Raw genomic sequence first — 20,906 nt, forward strand, 5'->3', positions numbered from 1 at the left:
ACAACCAGAGGCTTTCTGTCCAGCTCACCCAATATTTGAACAAATGTGGAGTCCCCGGGAAAGCAGAAGGGATGGGAGTAAATGGGAATTCAGGATTTCCCAGTATCTGAAGGATGTGCCACGAACATTTAATGATGCAAAGACGTGTTACATTTGTTTGATTAAGTAAAATCCGCCTGCAGTCAGGAGGCTGAGTCAGCAACTCGCTGACAGGAAGTGGAAGGGAGGAGCCAGGGGAGAAGGGCTTTTAAGTGGGGACTGGGAGCAGGACAGGGGCTTTTTGGGAGAGGAGGTGAGCTACTTGCTATTTATCCTCTCTGAGAGGCAGAATTCCACCTCAACCTTCGAATCTTGAGTTCTTTAGAGGGACAGAGATTTAGGTAAGTTCTCTTGGTAGCTTTGAAAGAGTCGGTGCCTGAGGGAACAGAATCCCCTCAGGCTGCAGCCTTTGCAGCCCAACTGCTGCTGGTAGCCGTGGAGTTGCAGTTGCTGATTAGGACAGCCATGGCTTAAAAGGCAGCAACAGGCCGGGCGGTGGTGGCGCACGCCTTTAATCCCAGCACTCGGGAGGCAGAGCCAGGCGGATCTCTGTGAGTTCGAGGCCAGCCTGGTCTCCAAAGCGAGTACCAGGAAAGGCGCAAAGCTACACAGAGAAACCCTGTCTCGAAAAACCAAAAAAAAAAAAAAAAAAAAAAAAAAGGCAGCAACAGTTATAAAGAAAGACAACACCTACCAACGCTGAAAAAGATGTTTCAGACTCTGAACAGTGTTTCCCAGCCCAAAATTCTGTATCCGGCCAAACTATCAACTGAACACAAATGCAGAGCACTTTTCAGCTGTTGAGAGCATGTGCAGAGTTCCAGGAAGCTAGGTGGGCAGACACCCAGCAAAACCCTTGCAAAGAAGGAAACCCAGGAAACAGGATGAGCTGCAGAGTGGACAGGTGAAGGCCATTTCCCAGATGTAGAGGGATGTGAGATCAAGTGATGCCTGCAAGCCACATCAAGCACACCTGGGCCCAAGCCTCTGGCAGCTGAGGTGACTGACAAGCACCTGGTGCAGCTAAATAATTTGTGGTGGTTTCACACTGATGGGGCTCAATTACAAAACTAAAACTCCTGGAAAAATAAAAACACTTAGCCAGGCAGTGGTGGCACGCCTTTAATCCCAGCACTTGGGAGGCAAGCAGATGGACTCTCTGTGAGTTCAAGGCCAGCCTGGTCTAGAGGGAGTTCCAGGACAGCCAGCACTACATAGAGAAACCCTGTCTCCAAAACAAAAGAATAAAAATAAATAAATAAAAACACTTGTTCAGAAAAAGAAACCAGGGCTGAGGGTGTAGCTCAGCAGTATAGCATGTGATTCTATTGAGAGCTGCTGGTAGCAAAAGACCATTGGAGTATACAGCAGGTGACAACTAGTGTTCAGAAGGTCAACCCATTACAACCAAGGATTCTGTTGGAGGAAATCATCACACAAGGCGTTATGGAATTACTGCCTTTTGAGTGAACTGGCTGTCTCTTGTAAACTTCTTGTGCAATAACAGCTATGATTCTCCCCATTTACCGTGCATCTCCATGTAATGTGCACATGTAATCTCATGACTGCATCTCAGTCTTATGGGCACACATAACTGTGGATAGTCTAGAAGATGGTTTCTTATTTAACTGTACAAATTTTATGATTAGGAACATATGCTTCATAACTAGGTCTATTGTTCCATGTGGACTGTAGATATTTATAGGTCTTGTTCCCCATCCTTAGCCATTGACAAGGCAAAGTTGGCCAAAGTGTCCTTGTAGAACTTTCACAGAGTGGAATTGCAGGTATCAGGCCTTGTTGGATCAAAACCCTTCAGAAGAATTGTAGTGAACCAGAAGTGATAGAGCAGGTGTCTGGCCTTGGTATATCTTAGTCTTTCAAGAGATCAATAGCACCGATGTTGCCCTAAGCTTCCTCCACCGGCACCTCCCCACTCTGATTCAAAAAGCAATTAACACTTTGCATTTATTTCTACATCAGTTTTTAATGCAAGATTTTAGGTTCAGTAGACTAATTATGTATAGGTCCTGAGATTCAGATGACTAACAGAAAAAAGCTGTTAACTGACTAATCATGTCCAGATATTACCAATCACATAAAATAGTACACATATTCTTTATCTTTTCCTTAAATCTCTTTTTGGTTTAATTTCTTCCCTTGAAACCCTTGTAGCTATCCCTTTAAGAGATAGCCAGAACTTTTTACAACCTATAGCTGTGTCAGTCACCAATTAAGCTGACCAAGTCTTTGCCAAGTGTGACTCTTACAGAATCCTTGTCCCTGAGAGTTTGCATTGTAGTTTTTACTAACAAGTTGTTAATGAATGGGTATGTAATGTATGTATGTATGTATGTATGTATGTATGTATGTATGCATACATGCTTGGGGAAGAACAAAGGAAGAAGAACTAAGATAGAACAATGAGAGAACAGCAGAAGAAGGGACAGAGAGGAGCTAAGTATGAGAACTGCAAAGAGGCTGTGTAGAGAGAACTGATTTACAGGAATAAAGTGAATGGACTAAAGAGCTCTGTGTGCTTAGATTCATTTGAGATCCCTCAGATTAATTTCTTTGCCACTTGGTAGTGTCTATTTCGGACCCTGGGAGAAATCCACCGGCAGGTAGCAGTGGGGAATTCGATATGATTCCAAGCACAACATCCTGGATTTAATCCCCAGCCCCTATGTCCCATGCCCCAGTCACTTTATCACACAGCTCTGTTGGTAAGAACAGCATTTATAGTCATGGTATCGGAGACACTGAACACTGTGGTAAACAAACCACTAGAAGGAGGCATGGGCATTGGGGGATTTAAGGACACTGGGAAGTCAACAATTTCAAAACCTAAATACTGAGAAGTGGAAGAATCATGCCATTGAGAGGCAGCATAACACCCCCTCACTCCTAGCTAAAAAGAACTCGCCTAACTTTGGAAGTGGCTACCCCAGAAGTTAGGAAGACATTTAGAATGTGTCAGTGTTATGACAACACTGGTGCTCTGCCCCTAACTATTTACACTTTCTTGGCAGAACCCAAGACCCCCCACCTCTCCCTTGCCCGATGCCTCTCACTGGAGAAAAGGCTTTTCCTGCCTCCTTGCCTGTGGGGATGTCCTGAGTACTTAAGCCCAGTACTTGGAAGCACTGTTGTGTTGAAGTGGATTTTAAACAGAAAGGCCTGGTGCAATCCTCTTTATGGCATTTTGAAGAGTGCTCAAGAAAAGCCACATTCCTAGTGCCCTAAGTGCAAAGCTTGTCTGCAACCTAAGACAAGTGGTCAATCTTCTGAAAACTGATATACCATTTAGAGAGGCCACTTTTAATAAGCCCCTCCTTTCCTTTTAATGTTCACATTAAACATTAAGACATCTTTCTAGGGGCTGAAGAGATGGCTCTCAGGGGACCTGGATTCCCAACTCTTTAGGATGGCTCATAACCGTCTTTAACTCCAGGTTCCGGAGATCTGATGCCCTCTTCTGGCCTCTTTGAGCATTGCATGCACACAGTGCATAGACAAGACACAACTAAAATACATCTTTTATTTAAGAAAAAAAAGGGCACCGTTCTATTCATATCCATCCTTTGGGCAGTTCCTCTTTAATTCCACAACTCCAAAAAGGCATTACTTACCAGCTTTAGATGCACACTCTTATTTTAGAATGAACACTCTCCCTCCCTTCCTCCTCCTCCCCCTCCCCTCTCCCAGGTGGATTATTTCAGATCCCTAGTTCCTTGGGTTTTGAAATCATCTTTTTTTTTTTTTTTTTCTTTTTTGGTTTTTCGAGACAGGGTCTCTCTGTGTAGCTTTGCGCCTCTCCTGGAACTCACTTGGTAGCCCAGGCTGGCCTCGAACTCACAGAGATCTGCCTGGCTCTGCCTCCCGAGTGCTGGGATTAAAGGCGTGCGCCACCACCGCCCGGCGAAATCATCTTCTTAGACAGGGAATTGAAAACATTTTTCTTCAAAGGCAAAATGTTCCCAATTAAAAGCCAAAAAAAGTTGCATTCCTTAATCAAGCTGGTCAACCCAGACTGTCTCGCTCACTACCACAAGAGGCGTTGCAGCAGAAACTCCAGCAGCATGACTCAGGAGTGTGATCCAAGGAAAACGGCTTTTAAAATTTGTGCACCTAGAACTTAGAGATGACTCTCTGGAATTCCCCACAGCCAGGTTGGCTTTTATTCTTTTTCTCAGATTTGTCCCCAAAAACTCAGGTCAGTTCTGCCTCTCTCTGCTTCAAATAGCTGGAACCCAGTTATTCTGTCCCGGGAGCCCTTCCTCCTTCCCCTCATCAGCTTTGCCCAAAGCAAAGTTGATTTTCTTTCGTTTTAAGATTTGTTATGTATACAGTGTTCTGCCTGCATGTATGCCTGCAGGCCAGAAGAGGGCACCAGATCTCATTATAGATGGTTGGGAGCCACCATGTGGTTGCTGGGAATTGAACTCAGGACCTCTGGAAGAGCAGGCAGTACTCTTAACCGCTTAGCCATCTCTCCAGCTCCGGTTGATTTTTCTTAAAAGTGGAAAATGGCAAAAGGAACAGGGTGCTGCTCTGGGTGGCTGTGCTGCACTGTGACACTGAACTTCTAGGGAAGAATCACAAGATAGGCTGGGACATAGCGCAGCTGGCAGAGGGCTGGCCTACCATGCACAAAGCACTGGTGTGATCCCCAGCGACCAGCAAACTGGGTGTGGCCGAGAGTGCCCGAATCCCAGCATTCCAGTGATAGTACAAGGTCATCTTTTGATACATAGCAAGTTTGAGGCTAGCCTGGGCTACATAAGATCCTAGCTGGAAAAAAAAAAAAGATGAGAAACTTACCAAAGCAGCTTACAAATATTTTCTGGAAAGAATGTTAATACTGAAGCAGGTGTGGAGGTACACACCTATTATCCTGGCCCTGAGGAAATAAGGCAGTAAGACCCCAGTTCAAAGTCAGCCTAGCCCACACAGGAAGTCTGTGTGTGGAGAAAACAGAGGCCTTTTTATTTTCTCAGTAAACTTGGTTCAAGAGTGTCATCATTAAACAAGGTAAGTGCTGGGCATTGCACAGAAGCCCACTGGTGTCTTGGTGTCTGGGCATTTACCATTCTGATTTCCTAAAGCAACCTCCACCAGCCAGTGAGGACTAGTTCTGCACATGTGCAGACAGCATGGAGCTGTCTAACTGAAGAAACCCCCCAACAGACACTGATTTGGGTAAAAGCACCAAACTCAGCTTAGGCTGCACCCAATACTAAAACTTAGCTCTTGGATGGCTAAGCAGGACTAGGGAGTCAACGGCAAACTGATACTCGATTTAGATATTTACCTGTATTTCTTCACAATGGAACCTACACATGCATACATTCACTGTCTAGGTAGATGGTGGAATTGCCCTGTCATTTTCTGTGAGGATCAGCTGGAAAGTTGTTGGAAAGCTTTCCAGTTTTGCTTCCTCAGGAAGCTCTCGAGGGAGCAGAAGGAATCTGCTAGCACAGTTGGCTTCTCCCAGCCAGTCTACACACTGCTGAGCAGCTTGATGCCAATCAGCTTGGTTTTCTCAGTGGGGTCTGAGGCAGCCAAGGGACTGCTAGGTCCTAAAAAAACGGTTGATAACCCTGCCTCTCAGACAACCGTTTCTCTCCCTCCCTCCCTCCCTCCCTCTCTCAGGCTGTACCGAGACTCAAACCCTGGGCCTCCAGCATTCGAGACAAGTGGTCCATCATCGAGTCACATCCACAGCCTCCTTCCTCACTGTTCTGTCCAAACAGGCTGTGTACCTTGCTCTACCAAATCTACAGCAAAGTATTGCAATTCCTTGCTGCAGTAAGTTTACCGAGCAAGGTTAAGACTGGGCAGAGTGGGGCCTGCCTCTGATTCCAGCACTTGGGAAGTGGGTTCCAGGCCAACTAGGGCTACCTAGTGAGATAATATCTCAACAAAACAAAACACAAAAACCCAAAACTGGGCTATCTGCAAATAAATTCTGTTTCTAGCTTTGTACCAGTTATGTGGGCAGGGCTTGGAGCACCCTTCGCTGAAAGCATTTATAAGAAAAGTGAGTTTGACCATCACACCGTATGAGCAAGGCAATGTCCACTCTAAACAAGGCTGTATTTAGAATTTGTCTGAAGTAGCTAACCAGGTTTTACATGAAAGCTCATAGCAGCGGTTCTGAAGATAAATGAAAACACAAAGCCTTTATTAAACTGCAGATTGTGAATAAGCCCCGTGGGATGGGGTGTGTGTGCATAGAAGTGTAATTTATAAACTTTCAAGGTAAACAACTGACATCTTTGAAGACACTGTGAGCTTAGAAAAAGCTTCCAGGTGTGAAATCCACTCAGTTCTCCATCACTGGTGCCCAGTCACATGGCCTCAGGAAATGTCGAGATTTCATAAACCATTTGTATCAAATCTCTGTCTGGTAAATTCCTTAGTGCCTCTGCAGCGGTAACTAGACAAGACTGGAGAGTTGAGGACTCAGACCTCCAGCACCTCATGGGCGTCGGCGTTGCTGAACACTGAAGGCAATGCTATCGGAGAAGAAAATAAACAGAGCCCGTTAGACACAGACCCGCCGCACCGCACTTCTAAGCATGCGTCTACAGGATACACTACCGGAGAAAGATGTCCACCCCAGTGGCCTTTCCCACTCTACGTCCAGAAACAACACTGGCTGCTACATATTCTCCCCTCTCTAATGATGCACACAGGAGCAGCACCTCTTAACAGTCAGGAAAATGTGGAGAGTCGCAGAATTGCTGGACTTTCAATGACTTGAAATTCAGTGTAATGTAACAGAGGGAATCTTAAAAGCCAGAGACGGGCTGGAGAGACAGTTCAGCAGTTAAGAGCACTGGCTGCTCTGCCAAAGGTCCTGAGTTAGTTCAACTCCCAGCAACCACATAGTGGCTCACAACCATTTATAGTGGGATCTGATGCCCTCTTCTGGCATAAAGGTGTACATGCAGATAAAGCACTCATATACACAAATAAATAAATTAAAAAAAAAAAAAAGCCAGACACCAGGGTTAGAGACTAAGTTTCACAATGGTGAAAGTGATCTAGAAACCCAAGGAAAGAGGAAGCGGAGTTTGTACTCCAGTCCAAGAATGAGGGTGACAACTCAGGTTTGGGTACTAAGTCCTAGGAGACAAGCACTGCACCCCACTGGGTACTGGCTGCAGCATGCTTCTCCAAGCCCTCCCCCTCCCATCTAGGAACAACCATTATGAGCCCCACCATCTCCATAATCAAGGTCCTCCAGATTGCCTAACAGAGACCGTCTCCATCAAGCTGCAGGAACACAGTCCAGGGAGTGACAGAAAGAGGAACTGAATGGAAATGTATGTCCAGCTCAGACAAAAAAAAATTTCCCTTTTTAAAAACCTGAAATGTGGGGCTGAAGAGATGGCTCAGTGGTTAAGAGCACTGACTGCTCTTCCAGAGGTCCTGAGTTCAATTCCCAGCAACCACATGATGGCTCACAATCACCTGTAATGAGATCTGGTGCCCTCTTCTGGCCTGCAGGGACACATACAGGCAGAATACTGTATACATAATAAATAAATCTTTAAAAAAAAAAAACCTGAAATGTGAAAATAAAGCTACCAACTACCAATAAACATATTCACCGCAACACACAAGCTCGGAGAACCCTCCTGTTCCGCCCCCCAAAGTCGAGGACAGACTTAAGCCTCACCAGGGCAGCCAGCTGCGGCCACCTCTCTCTTGCCTCTTGTAGACCAGGGATTAGAGCAAACTCAGTAGATCACTTAAGCAGACGTGAGCCAAGCACATTCTCAAAAACAACAAAGCCCTGATTAGAGTGAAGTGAGCAAGGGTTAAATAACCAGGCCGTCTTAAGCAGGCATCCATGGAAAATCTGTCAGGTCTGAGCTATGAGCAATACTGAAGGGCATCCTCAAGTATGCTTGTCAACATTTGCTCCACCCAGGAACACTTTGACAAAAGGGCAGGAAACTACTCTGGAGCTCTTGAGGTTCAGAAGAGGCAAGAGGATAATACTCCCAAGGACCCTGCTCCTAGATGTACGCTGCATCTTCTCAGTATTCCACTAGATAACTGCTACTCGATGGAAATTACCACAGTGACTGTAACATGTGACTCAAGCAGCCCTACAGAAGCCTTGGCTCACAAACTGCTTCCTGTGGATGGTGCTTTCTCTTTAAGACTGTTTCAATAGCTGGGCAGAGGCACACACCCTTAGATCCAGAACTCGGGTGGCAGAGGCAGGAGGATCCCTTATCGATCCCGTTTCAAAACAACACAAAGATTGTCTTATGGGCTTGGAGATCATCAAGATAACATTTCAGTATCTATCAGTGAAACTGGGAACATCTAGTATCTTATTCTTAAAGTGAATTGTAGAAGAACCAATTCTCTATGAACAGTCTTCATTTCTGGGCAACACACAGAGACCAAGCAAACAGGATGAGAGAACTGAGCAGCTCCAAATGGCTCACCAGCCAAACTCCAGGACTGCAAAGGATAACCCAGGAACACAGCATAGTGGTAATTTCTAGATGGCACTCTTTCAGTGTATCACCACTCATCAGGAAGGGTACCCAAAGAACACGCCACAGCATCAGGGTCCTGCCTGCCCATTTCTACCTTTCTTCTGAATCTCTTGCCTTTCTGAAAGCCCCAAGTACTAGCCCAAAGGCTACTACACACAATTCATACCCACTATCACACAGCAGGGAATGAGAAGAGAACATAGGACACTGAACACTCCAGAGCAAAGAGTCCATTAAAATGCCCTTCCCAAACAGAGCAGTCACACACACCTTTAATGCTAGCACCTGGGAGCTTGAGGCAGGAGGATCTCGAGTCTGAGGCCAGCTGGACTACAGCCTGTCTTAACTTCCCAGTTAGAAATTCTAACTCCACCCCCCAGGACAGCATACCCCCATGATCCATGGCATTATCCAGGAATATCTGGGATGATTCACACAACCTAAATGTGAGAGAGGATCCCAAGTTAAACCAAGGTAAGACACCCTCAAAACAGGACAAACATATAATGTGGTCAATTGCTTAAGACGGGAGGGAACACACATAAAAACCAACACTCTAGGACTGGAATGATGACGCAGCAGTTAAAAGAGTGCTTGCTGCTCTAGCTGAGGACCCATGTTCAGTTCCCAGCACCCACAGAAACAGCTGCCACTCTAGCTCCAGGGCATCCATCACGCTCTTCTAGTCTCTGTGGGCTCCTGCACTTACAGGGTACACATAAATTCAAGCAGGTACTCACATAATCTTCTAAAAATATTTCAAAAGCTGAGATTCTATAGCTGAAGGCTAGACTTGAGAACTAAGTGTAGGCTCCTCAAACAAAAGACACTGGAGACCAGGAGCCATCCTGGGCACACTGTAACTCCAGTGAACAGAAACTTTCTTCCAGGATCAATTTACCCAGAGCACACTGGGTAAATGCCTCGCCACCCTCTACGGAGTGGTATTTAAATGTTCCTTATGACAGATAGGCACACAAACACGACCACCAGAGAATGTCACCACAGGGAGGCAGTATTTGTAAAATTCCCAAGAATGCCAACGAATGCTACTGACGATTCATGGGTATGGAAGGACCGACCAGAATGATGAAGATACATTTCTGAGATAACTACAAAAATCTTCATCAGAAGTACTGAAATTCAAAAAAGACAGATGGGAACCAAATACAAAGATAAAACGTACAAAACAAATGAACAGGCAAACTAAAAGTTCTTGAAAGTATTTTACTTCAGATTGAAAACTGAACAGCTTCCATACTGTTCATTCCAGATACACAGTATTCACGAATACAATGCTGGTCATCTGAGGAAATGGATACACACCTCAATTCTCCTTCATGCTTTTTCTTTTAGAAAGATACTGTTTACCAAAAAGAAACGTCAGCAGTACAGGAAAAACTATTTTCCCAATAAATTTACGAAAACCTAAGATTCCCAATGGAATCAAGATTATCTTCCCGCTACCACCACCTTAATATAATCACATGCTTATTAGACACTAATATTCCCACCCTAAGAGTACATTGACTTTCAACAATGAGGGTGACTCTTTAAAAAAACTTCAGTGTGGTAAATGTAACACGGATCTCTGCAGGTGTTAAGTGTCTGAAAGAGGCAGCTAATACTGGATTTAATATTATTTTATAAATAATTGTTCCCTTAGCAGTAAACATAAGTCTACACATTCACAAGCCCTACAAAATAAATACTGTGATTATGCACAATATGTTATGACAAACTAGTTTCAAAACAACAAAACTTCAACATCTTGATAAAAATTCTGATCAGAATAAAATGTGACTCTAAAATTTAAAACAGTCAAAATAATATCACATTTAAAATCTTCCACAGTTTACATAGTACTGTGAGTTTCCAGTTGTGGAACACATTTTCCCATTGTAAATTAAAATATGAACATATTGAAAATTGTTAATTTCAGCAATGACACTGGTTTTGGTCTGACTTTATAGCATTATTCTCATTACAGAAAGTTGCACTAAGTGTCCATTAATGGTCTGATTGGTCTTCAGTATTTCATAAGTGTATATAAAAGAAATCCCTAAAAGCCAACAGTACTTCACACATACATATACAAAGGAATCTCATCTCGGAAATGGCCGTACTGAACAGAGCCACACACACTGATGCTAGACACGAGGGCTTTCACCTCCCAAACCACTCTGGTAACAAGCACATACAATCCATTATGTTAAATATCCCACCTGAGTCTCAGACTCAGCAGGCGATGAGTAACAGGATTACACGTTTGCACTCACAGCTGACCACATCAAAAGTTACAGGATGATTAACACAAGCCTGGGTTTACAAAGTTGAATTAAAGACAGCAATTCCATTAACGGAGAGGATAAAGAATGGGATGACAGAAGTATTTGGTCTTAATAAGGCAATACAAAATCGATCCATTATCAAAGACCATTTAATTTTTAAAGATCGACAATACCAAAAGCATAAAGTGGAGTATAAGAAAATAGTTTTGTATAAGTGTGATTTAATTAAAGCTGTTTACAGTTACTCTCTCCCACAGCAGTAAGCATGGACTTAGAAAGGACGAGAGATGTCACAAGCACAGAGCACACAGGGTCAGAGGAACCAGCATGCGAGGTCTGGGGCTAGAGGTCGTCACACTGACAGGAGCAGCCCAGGCCCAGGGTGGCCTTCTGTGTCCTTTGGAAGAAGAGGGGAGGGAAAGAGACTGCGGAGGAAACACACACACACAGTCCTGCTACTGCCCAGTGCCCAAGAAGACAGCAGCACTTAGAGAACTGAGTTAATTCTCGGAGATGACGAGAGAATGTTCAGTGTATACACAAAGTACATAGTACATTTTTTTCTTTTTTACAAAATAAAATAAACATCATTTGCCACCATAAACCTTTTCTTTAGAGAGGAAAGAATTTCGCAGCAGGTCACACGGGTTCAATGAAGTCATTTCAATGCTGAGGAAAACGAATTGAGGAACAGAGCTAATCACTTCCCTGCGTATGAGTGTTAGAATGACAACTCAGATTATTCTTCAAACTAATCCTGAGAAAAAAATCTGTTTACAATTCAAACAGTAATGTTATGTAAAAAGTATTAACAAATCCACTATTACAAATATCAATTTCCTATATGGTCTTCTATATATACACACAATAAAATGGGAAATATATGCAAAATTATTTAAAAAAAAACATGCACAAATCACTTCCCCTCTTGGAATCTGACTTCCTATGAGATGCTCTTGTTGGCCTTCCCACCCATCTCCTTGAAACTGCTTTTTGTTCCTATCACCCTCCCCACACTGAGTACTAGTCCCTATAACTCTGCATAAAGCCAATGAGAAATACATTTATTTTACATTCAAGCTTTAAATCTTAAAATGACCCTGTTGTAGCACATGACTTATCAAAGAAGCAGCCTTTTCCCCTTTTTTGCTTGCTTTTTGTTTTTGCGGTTGTCAATCTTCATGATCCATTCCGTGGCGAGCTGGGAAAAAACGCAGTTGCTAAATCAACGTCTGAACAGTGTGAGGCTCCTGCGGTCCCAGGAGTCCCTGTGCAACTGTCCTGAGCACGAGATCATTGCACACAGAAGACAGTCCGTCGCACAGCGCCGACTATCTACAAAGGTCTGAGAGGGGCGCGTCCCTCTTGTGTTTCCTCTTTTTGCCATGGTAATACTGGGTATTGGATTTGCCTTGATGCTGTTTGCTTGCCATCAAGGCACCATGGCTTGTTTGGGCTGTACCTTGGAAGCCTTTGCTGGAAGAACGGAAGAGCCTTGCTGATCCATGCTGCAGAAGAAGAAAGCAGTGAGAAATACAGCACGGCTATACACTGGCAAACCTGAAGCAGGGCAGCTCTCAAAACTAGACACGGGCATGCACGCCACTTACCACGGACCTTTCTATCCCCCACCGCGTGTCTGCCAATTTGAGACAGTCTCACTGTCACCCTGGCTGGCCTGGAGCTTCCTCTGTAGTGCAGCTGGCCTCCAACTCTCAGAGATCCCCTGCCTCTACCTCCCAAGTGCTGGACTAAAGGGGTGCACCACCACTCTCGGCTACCACAGACTTTTTTAGAGGCTAGAAAAGGAGGTGAACTCTCTAAAGAAGAGACCACTAACTTCTCTTCCCGACAGCATGTGCACAACATGAAAGCTTCCCCAAGGATCCTACCACTCACACCACGTGCTAAGCTTCACGACCAGAAGAGGCTGTCAGACCTACACAGTTTACAGGCAGGTCAGGGGCAATGGCTGGCTGCTCCTTTCCTGTTCCCGATATCGGCCCTGTGGTTCCTACTGGCATTCTCTTGGACAGCCCTGTTACTATTCACGGCATCTGCATTTGGTGCCCATGCTAAGGCTGTGGATGTACAGTGGACTGGGCAAGTCAAATCACAGTGATGGGAACAGTCACCTCTACCACCAAGAAGCCTTTTCCCAGGGTCCCTGCTACATCTGTGGATGAAGAGAGAACTTACGCCAGAGACCAGTATCAAAAGCTTCTTCCCTTTGCCTCATTCATTACTTATGGCTAATTAGTAATACTGTTAGGCAACTGAAAATACTTAGAGTATCTCTGTGGCCTGTTAAAGTCAAAGCTAATGTTAATCAACTGAACCTGTCTCCCAGCTAATTGGCAAAGTAACAAGTATCAAGTAAGAACAAAGGACACGCTGTTTCTAGGGATGTGGTAGACATTCCAAGCCAGTGGACTTCAAGCACAGCCATGAGGACCATTTATCAGCCTGCTCTATGTTCAGCTACACCCTCAGACCCAACACAAATTTTTTATGCTCAATTTGTAAAAGGGGGGCTTGGCTGGCACCAAGGTCTTAAAAAGTCCTGCAGAGATCTATGTTACAACAGTATCTTACAAGGAACCTCAGGATATCTGATCCTAGAACAACTGCCATGCTTTGGAGGCAAATGACAAAAGAGTTTGTTCTTTAACAAAGAGATTTCTTTAAGATCATAATAGCCACTGTTCACAAGTAAGAAATTCTAACTATATGACGTGATATATGCTAGACCTTTTCTAAGTGTTCTAAGCATTTTTGTAATAATTAGCATTCATTAGAAATTTAAGACATACTATTTTTGTCATCATTTTATACATAAGGTAGGTAAAGAACTAAATCTATTCTGCAGATGGTAACACTCTGCAGACGTAACACACAGAGGGGTTAAATGGAATGTTCAAGGCCACAGTCCCCATAGCTGATGAGCAGGAATTTAAACTCAGGCCATCAACAACCTGACCCCATGCCATCAAACAGAGTATATACTATTCTGCCTTGTTATGATTTCTGCTTTTTCCAGTTGTATTTCATTGTTTGCTCTTATTATGCAAGAATTAAATTTTTGTTAATTAGGATACGTTTATGTGGTTTTAAATCCATAGAAACACAACTGTTATCTGATCTGTCCATATCCATCAGGATATGTTAACAAGTGTTGATAAAATATACCCTGTGAAATATGAGTGTTTAGTAAAGGCATGAGAATGTGTGGGTCTGATGGAGTTTTATGACACAGAAAGAAGCAATGCCCTGGGAAATTTAAGTTTATCAACTGCAGCACGTATAGACAGGATATCCATCCTTATTACAAATAATGCTTCAATAAATAAGCATTTTAAAATTGGAGGAAAAAAAAAAGAAATTCTACCTGTCTGACACTGACCACTAACAAGGACAAACACACATTCTGCTCACCTGTGATTTGTTGGTGCTGTTGGGTGTGTTAGTGGTTTGGGTGCTCTGCATTTTCCCAACTGTCTGTGAGACCTCCAAGGAGACATCCTGTGAGCCTACCCGATTGCCAGTGGGTGGACGGCAGAGCAGCTGTTTTGGGGTTTTGCATGGCGTTGCATCAGAATCCTAATACAAGTCACATGGGTTATATAGAGCAATATGTTAGTGACTTTCAATATTTAGTACTTATGCTGGGTACTCCAACTCAGTCCTCGTGCAAGCACTCTCACACTGAGTCACTTCCCCAATCCCTTCTCCAAACATCTGAATTGGCCTACTTTACCATGGGCTTTTATTTATGGCCAAGTCACCGACCACATCTAGCTAATTTGTTAATCAATTGTGAATGGGTCTACTTAAGTCCCAGTTGATGTGAGCTTTTATTTATAGTGAGTTACAGAACCATGGAAGACCACAATAAAGAGGGAGGGACTTAGGACCCAGGCATGGCCCAATACCGTCAATCAATCACAAGATGACAAGTTTAAGGGGTTCAATCTGAGCATCTACGATGCTGAGCCTTGTCTAAGCCCCACCTAGCTTCTTGACTGCTTTATGCTGGCACCCTCCCTGACATGTCAGAGTCCCAGCTCAGTCCCTAATCCCTCCCCTCTTCTCAAGGCAGTCTTCTACCTCCTTGAAGACTTCTACTACCTTCTTTCTACTCTTCTACCTCGAGTCTGTACCTTGCTGTAGGATATCTACCTTCATTTTCACTCCCTCTCCCAAAGGACCACTCCAGAACCCACAGACACAGGGAGATCCTGCACATGAATATTCATGACTCCATAATGATCTGCCACCATCCATCAACAATGTGAAATTATATCTTTCTTTTGCATTTTTTTCTTTGAGACATGGTCTTATTTAGCCCGGGCTGGTGGCCTCCAACTCACTATGCATTGGAGGATGTCCTTTAACTCCTGCTCCTGACTCTCCCGCCTCTACCCTCCCTAGTACTGGATTATAGGCTTGTACCACCAATGCAGTGCTGGAGACTGAACCCAGAGAGCATGTAAGTAAGCACTGTGCCTCCAAGACCCTCACAGAACTTCTGCAATCACATATTCAAGTCAAATCTCAAAGAAAAGGCAAACCCACCTTAAACTTTAATTAAGTAGATTTAAATTTTTTTGATTAAAAAAAAACTGCCGGGCAGTGGTGGCACACACCTTTAGTCTCAACACTCGGGAGGCAGAGCCAGATGGATCTCTGTGAGTTTGAGGCCAGCCTGGACTACAGAGCGAGATCCAGGATAGGCACCAAAACTACACAGAGAAACCCTGTCTCGGAAAAAAACAAAAACAACAAAAAATAACATAAAATGTAATTCACCACAATGCAGAAAGAAAGTGGATTAGAGGTTAGAGGAGAGGCTACTAAGTATCATGGGTATTTGTTTTTATTTTGTTTTCTGAGATAGCATCTCTCTACATATCCCTGGCTGTCCTCAAATTCACAAAAATCTGACTGCCTCTGCCTCCCAAGTGCTGGGACTGACACTATGTGCCACCACACATGGCTAGAAATATCCTTGAATTAAGAGTGAAAACAGCCGGGCGGTGGAGGTGCACACCTTCAATCTCAGCACTAGGGAGGCAGAGGCAGGTGGATCTCCATGAGTTCGAGGCCAGCCTGGTCTACAGAGTGAGTTCCAGGACAGCCAGGGCTACACAGAGAAACCCTGTCTCAAAAAAAACACAAAAAAACAAAAAACAACAATAACAACAACAAAAAAACAACCTACTAAACTGTAATTTAAAAAATATTTTAATTTTATATGTGTGTGTGTGTGTGTGTGTGTGTGTGTACATGCGTACCCCGAGAAGCCAGAAGAGGACCCTGACCCCTGGGAGCTGGAGCTACAGGCAGCTGTGAGCTGCTTAACATTGTTGCTGAGAACCCTGAGTTGTTCTCTTATTAAATGGTGAACTTTCTGACAGGCAAATTTTATCAATTAAAAATCCACTTAGGGAGCTCAAAAACAAGTGAAAATAAAAACAAGCTTAAGAAAGTCAAAGAATGGCAGTGGCACACGCCTTTAATCCCAGCACTTAGGTGGCAGAAGCAGGCGGATCTCGGGGTTCGCGGCCAGCCTGGTCTGCATAGTGAGTTCTAAGACAACACAGAGAGGACTGGAGAGATGGCTCAGAGGTTAAGAGCACTGACTGTCCTTCCGGAGGTCCTGAGTTCAATTCCCAGCAACCACATGGTAGCTCACAACCATCTGTAATGAGATCCAGTGCCCTCTTCTGGCATGCAGGCATACACGCAGGAAGAATACTGTATGCATAATAAATAAATAAATCTTTAAAAAAAAAAAAAAAAAAAGACAACACAGAGAAACCCTGTTTCCAGAGAGAAAAAAAAAAAACAAAAAAAGTGAAGGACCAAGAACAACAAAAAAGAATGTTTTATGCTGAGCAATGGGAAACCCTGTTTCAGAAAAAAAAAAAAAGTGAAAAAAGCCAAAAAAAAAAAAAAAAGTGAAGAAAGCCTTACAAATACTATCATACATCGTGTGATCGCTTTTCTGTGAACGCCTACAGTAAAGTATGTTGTTAGAAAATCCTTTAACAAGGGTGCCCTCTGGGGGTGACTGGGGACATTTTCTATCTATCTTATATTTCTGGGTAACACATGAGTGTGGGTGATAACTTAGTGAGACTATGACTAAGATTCCCTTTCAAAGAGACAAATAATCTACATTCACTCAACGATGTACACCAGTGAGGCTCAGGCGAAGGACGACAACACCTGCAATCTTCTTTGAAATGGATCAAGAAGATGCACTAATTAATGGACAGAGGGGTAGGAATATAATAAGTCAACTTCTTTTTAAACTTTATTTTATGTGCACTGGTGTGAGGGTGTTGGATCCCTTGGAACTGGAGTTATAGACAGTGCTCCTAACTGCTGAGCCATCTCTCCAGCCCATAATAAGTAATGTTAATGGAGCATGTAACGGCTAAAGATGTCACTAAAGTGCTTCTACTTTCACTATATTTTGAATTTTCTTTGTTTTGTTTTGTTTTTCCAGACAGGGTTTCTCTGTGTAGTTTTGGTGCCTGTCCTGGGTCTCGCTCTGTAGACCAGGCTGGCCTCGAACTCAGAGATCTGCCTGGCTCTGCCTCCCGAGTGCTGGGACTAAAGGCATGAGCCACCACTGCCCGGCTGAATTTTCTTTTTAAAAAATGTTGAGAAAAAGCCGGGCAGTGGTGGCGCATGCCTTTAATCCCAGCACTCGGGAGGCAGAGGCAGGTGGATCTTTGTGAGTTCGAGGCCAGCCTGGTCTACAGAGCGAGATCCAGGAAAGGCGCAAAGCTACACAGAGAAACTCTGTGTCAAAAAAACAAAACAAAACAAAACAAAAAAAAAAATGTTGAGAAAAAGCCCAAGAGTGAAAGCTATTGAAATTTCCCCTGGTGGGAAGGGAGCAATTCTCGCCTCTGAGTAGTTAACCCTACATGGAACAGGCAAGGCATCCAAGTGCGGGCTGCGTGTGTCACACTTACCACGTCACTAGAGCTGGACTGCGTGGCGGAGGAGGAGGACACTGGACCTGATGAAGAGTTTGAAGAGTGTTTACTAAGAGTTTCCGAGGCTTTACTTCTACATTTTCCAAGGGCTTCATTTTCTTCAGACAGATTATTATTACACTTATCTAACTGCTGAGTATCTACTATCAAGGGAACACCATTTCCTGAAAAAGTGGCAAAAGATTGGAAAACGTTTCTTCCCATTAAATACAATACAGAAAAAGCCCTAAGCCCCAGTCCATCATCAAGGAAAAGGTCTTACTCACCATTGCATGACGGCTCAGACCTATTCTGCAAGCCCCACTGTTTGGATATCCAATCTCTATACGTGGCGACTTCATCCGTCACTCTAATTATTCTACCTAATATGCTGCATGGGGTTGAAAAAACAAAACAGGTATGTACATTAGCTTAAAGACAAGAAGTGCCAACCCCTTTTGACACAACGGGCTGATCTGGGCTAGTCTTTTACCTCTCTGTTTCGTTGTTGGGATAGTACTTTGCAATCGGTGACACAGCATGACTCAATACCACATAGGCATAATCAAAGGCCTGTTTCACCTGCATGGCCCCATAGGAACTCCTTCCAACATCATTACCTTTAAAAGGAATGGATACAGAGAGAAGTGAGCCTGGCTGGTTAGTACGAACGAATGCTGATGAGCCTTTGTCAGAAGAGCAAGGGCACTGGCTGCCTGCATACGCGTTAGCCCAACAAGGATTCTCCTGCCACATATACAAACAAACAGCTGGCTAGTCCCTCAAAACAGAGCCACGCTAACCTGAAAACAGGGGGCTGGGAAGGCTGCTGTTTGCTTAGTTTTGTTTGGTTGTTCTTTGTCTACATACTTCCCACATCATAAGCAAATACATGTAACTTCTTTTAAGCCACCCCCAAAGCTGGCAAAGTAGAGAAGGGCTACACAAAATTAGAAAGCAGCAGTCAGGGGAACAGAAATAAAGAGCAATCTCCTGGTACCTGTCTGCCCACGCTCACTGCTACCTAAGGACTCCAGTCTTACCTCCCTAAAGCCTGGCTGACAGCTGGCTGGAATAACAGCCCACAGGCGTAAGACGCTACAAACTCACCCCCAAAGTAGAGTCCTCTCCTACTTGGCTTTAAAGGGGTCAAGTGGATTCTATCCACAACTTATCTGGAAGTCTGCAAAGTGTCCCCCACACCAGGGCGTGTGTTTGTTTATTTTAGTGTGGTAAGAAAATATTTTGAACAAAAAGTTAAGTATAATTAGAAATCATCCATTTTTCTTTTTGGTTGTTTCAAGACAGGGTTTCTCTGTGTAGCTCTGGCTGTCCTCAAACTCACAGATCCACCTGCCTCTGTCTCCCGAGGGCTGGGATTAAAAGAGTGCCAAACACCCTAATTGTCATGCTAGAAACCCCATCCAATGACTGAGGGATCTGGATGCAGAGATCCATGGCTAGGCCCCGGGTGGAGCTCTGGGAGTCCATTAGCGAGAAAGAGGAGGGTTTATATGAGCGAGAATTGTTGAGACCAAGGTTGGATAAAGCACAGGGACAAATAGCCAAATGAATGGAAACACATGAACTATGAACCAATGGCTGAGGGGCCCCCAACTGGATCAGGCCCTCTGAATGGGTGAGACAGTTGATTGGCTTGATCTGTTTGGGAGGCATCCAGGCAGTGGGACCGGGTCCTGTGCTCATTGCATGCGTTGGCTGTTTGAAACCTGGGGCTTATGCAGGGTCGCTTGGCTCGGCCTGGGAGGAGGGGACTGGACCTGCCTGGACTGAGTTTACCAGGCTGATCTCAGTCCTCGGGGGAGGCTTTGCCCTGGAAGAGGTGGGAACGGGGGGTAGGCTGGGGGGAAGGGGAGGGGGGCAGGAGCGGGAGAACAAGGGAATCCGTGGCTGATATGTAGAACTGAATTGTATTGTAAAATAAAATTAAAACAAATAAATAAATAAATAATAAAAAAGGCGTAAGTCTTTAAAAAAAAAAAAAAAAAGAGTGCACCATTACCGCCTGGCTATGACACCCTCCCTCTCTGAAGCCCCATACATTCACCTAATCTCAATACCTGGTTGTAAAGGATCTTCAATATAAAGCATTGATGGTCGGTAGCCATCAAGCATATTTTTCTGTACTTCGTCTTTGGCCACATAGGAACCACCATCCTTTATCCGGATGCCAGTCTTTAAGTAATTGAAGTGCCGTCCATATAATTCAAAAAACTCTATTAAGAGAACACCATAGTTTGTATTGGGGATGCACGCATCTTCCCTGGGATGTAACTAGAACAGAAAAAAGAGAGAAATTGTGTTTGACTTTTCTCTGTATATGAGGACAGGGATCTAAGTGAGATCCTAACTTCTATGAGTACTACTATTATCATCAAGACTTTGGTTTACAATTCCAGTTGACAGCTTTGCTGCTACAGAAACCACACAATGCCCTATGGGTACAGACCTGGCAGGCAAGGCTGACTGTGAACCACATCAGGGAATTCACCTTACTCAGCAGCCTGGATGTTGGCAACCTTTGCCAAGCAGGCAGAACTAGGACTCTTATCCAAATAGCAGGTCTCCATTATAGCTGAAATTCCATGGCTGACTGCTTTTAAAAATATTCTTATTTTTGGTGTGTGTGTTGTGCACGTGCATAGTAAGGACAGTATTTGATGAGAAGTGTCTTCCTAAACTTCCCACAATACCTATTCATTTACTAGTTTATTTTGGTTTTGGGGGGGACAAGATCTCACTACGTTGCCCTGGCTGTCCTGGAACTCACTCTATAGAACAGGCTGGCCTTGAACTCACAGAGATCCGCCTGCCACTACTCCCACCCAGCATAGCTATTTTTTGGGTGATAGTGCTAGGGAATTAAACCCAGACTTTATGCACAGTAGGCAAGTATATCATCAAGGAGTCATACCCCTAACTGTTTTCTAGCTCTTTTTGAAACAGGGTGTCACTGTACCTGGAGGTCACTTACTGGGCTACACAGGCTGGCTAGCGAGCCCCAGGGGTCTTCTTGTCTCCACTGCCTCTCTGGT

General features: G+C 44.1%; 1 protein-coding gene across 4 annotated transcripts in view; it reads right to left on the minus strand.

Moving 5' to 3' along the window:
* Window positions 1–9,774: 9,774 nt before the first annotated feature.
* The window catches only part of Tent4b (terminal nucleotidyltransferase 4B), a 64,030-nt gene continuing 52,898 nt past the window's right edge, over window positions 9,775–20,906 (minus strand). For 3 of the 4 annotated variants that reach the window (XM_052728006.1, XM_052728004.1, XM_052728003.1), the window contains 6 exons: window positions 19,932–20,145; window positions 18,344–18,470; window positions 18,138–18,241; window positions 17,848–18,035; window positions 14,294–14,458; window positions 9,775–12,366 (listed from right to left, as the gene is read on the minus strand). In XM_052728006.1, the coding sequence (XP_052583966.1) occupies window positions 12,190–12,366; window positions 14,294–14,458; window positions 17,848–18,035; window positions 18,138–18,241; window positions 18,344–18,470; window positions 19,932–20,145 (975 nt within the window). In that variant the 3' untranslated portion in view covers window positions 9,775–12,189. The remainder of the gene's footprint in view (window positions 12,367–14,293; window positions 14,459–17,847; window positions 18,036–18,137; window positions 18,242–18,343; window positions 18,471–19,931; window positions 20,146–20,906) is intronic. The other variant, XM_052728005.1, reaches the window with a different exon arrangement.

This window comes from Peromyscus californicus, unplaced genomic scaffold (genome assembly GCF_007827085.1).
Source record: "Peromyscus californicus insignis strain IS unplaced genomic scaffold, ASM782708v3 Scaffold_8__1_contigs__length_139910024, whole genome shotgun sequence".
Taxonomy (NCBI): domain Eukaryota; kingdom Metazoa; phylum Chordata; class Mammalia; order Rodentia; family Cricetidae; genus Peromyscus; species Peromyscus californicus.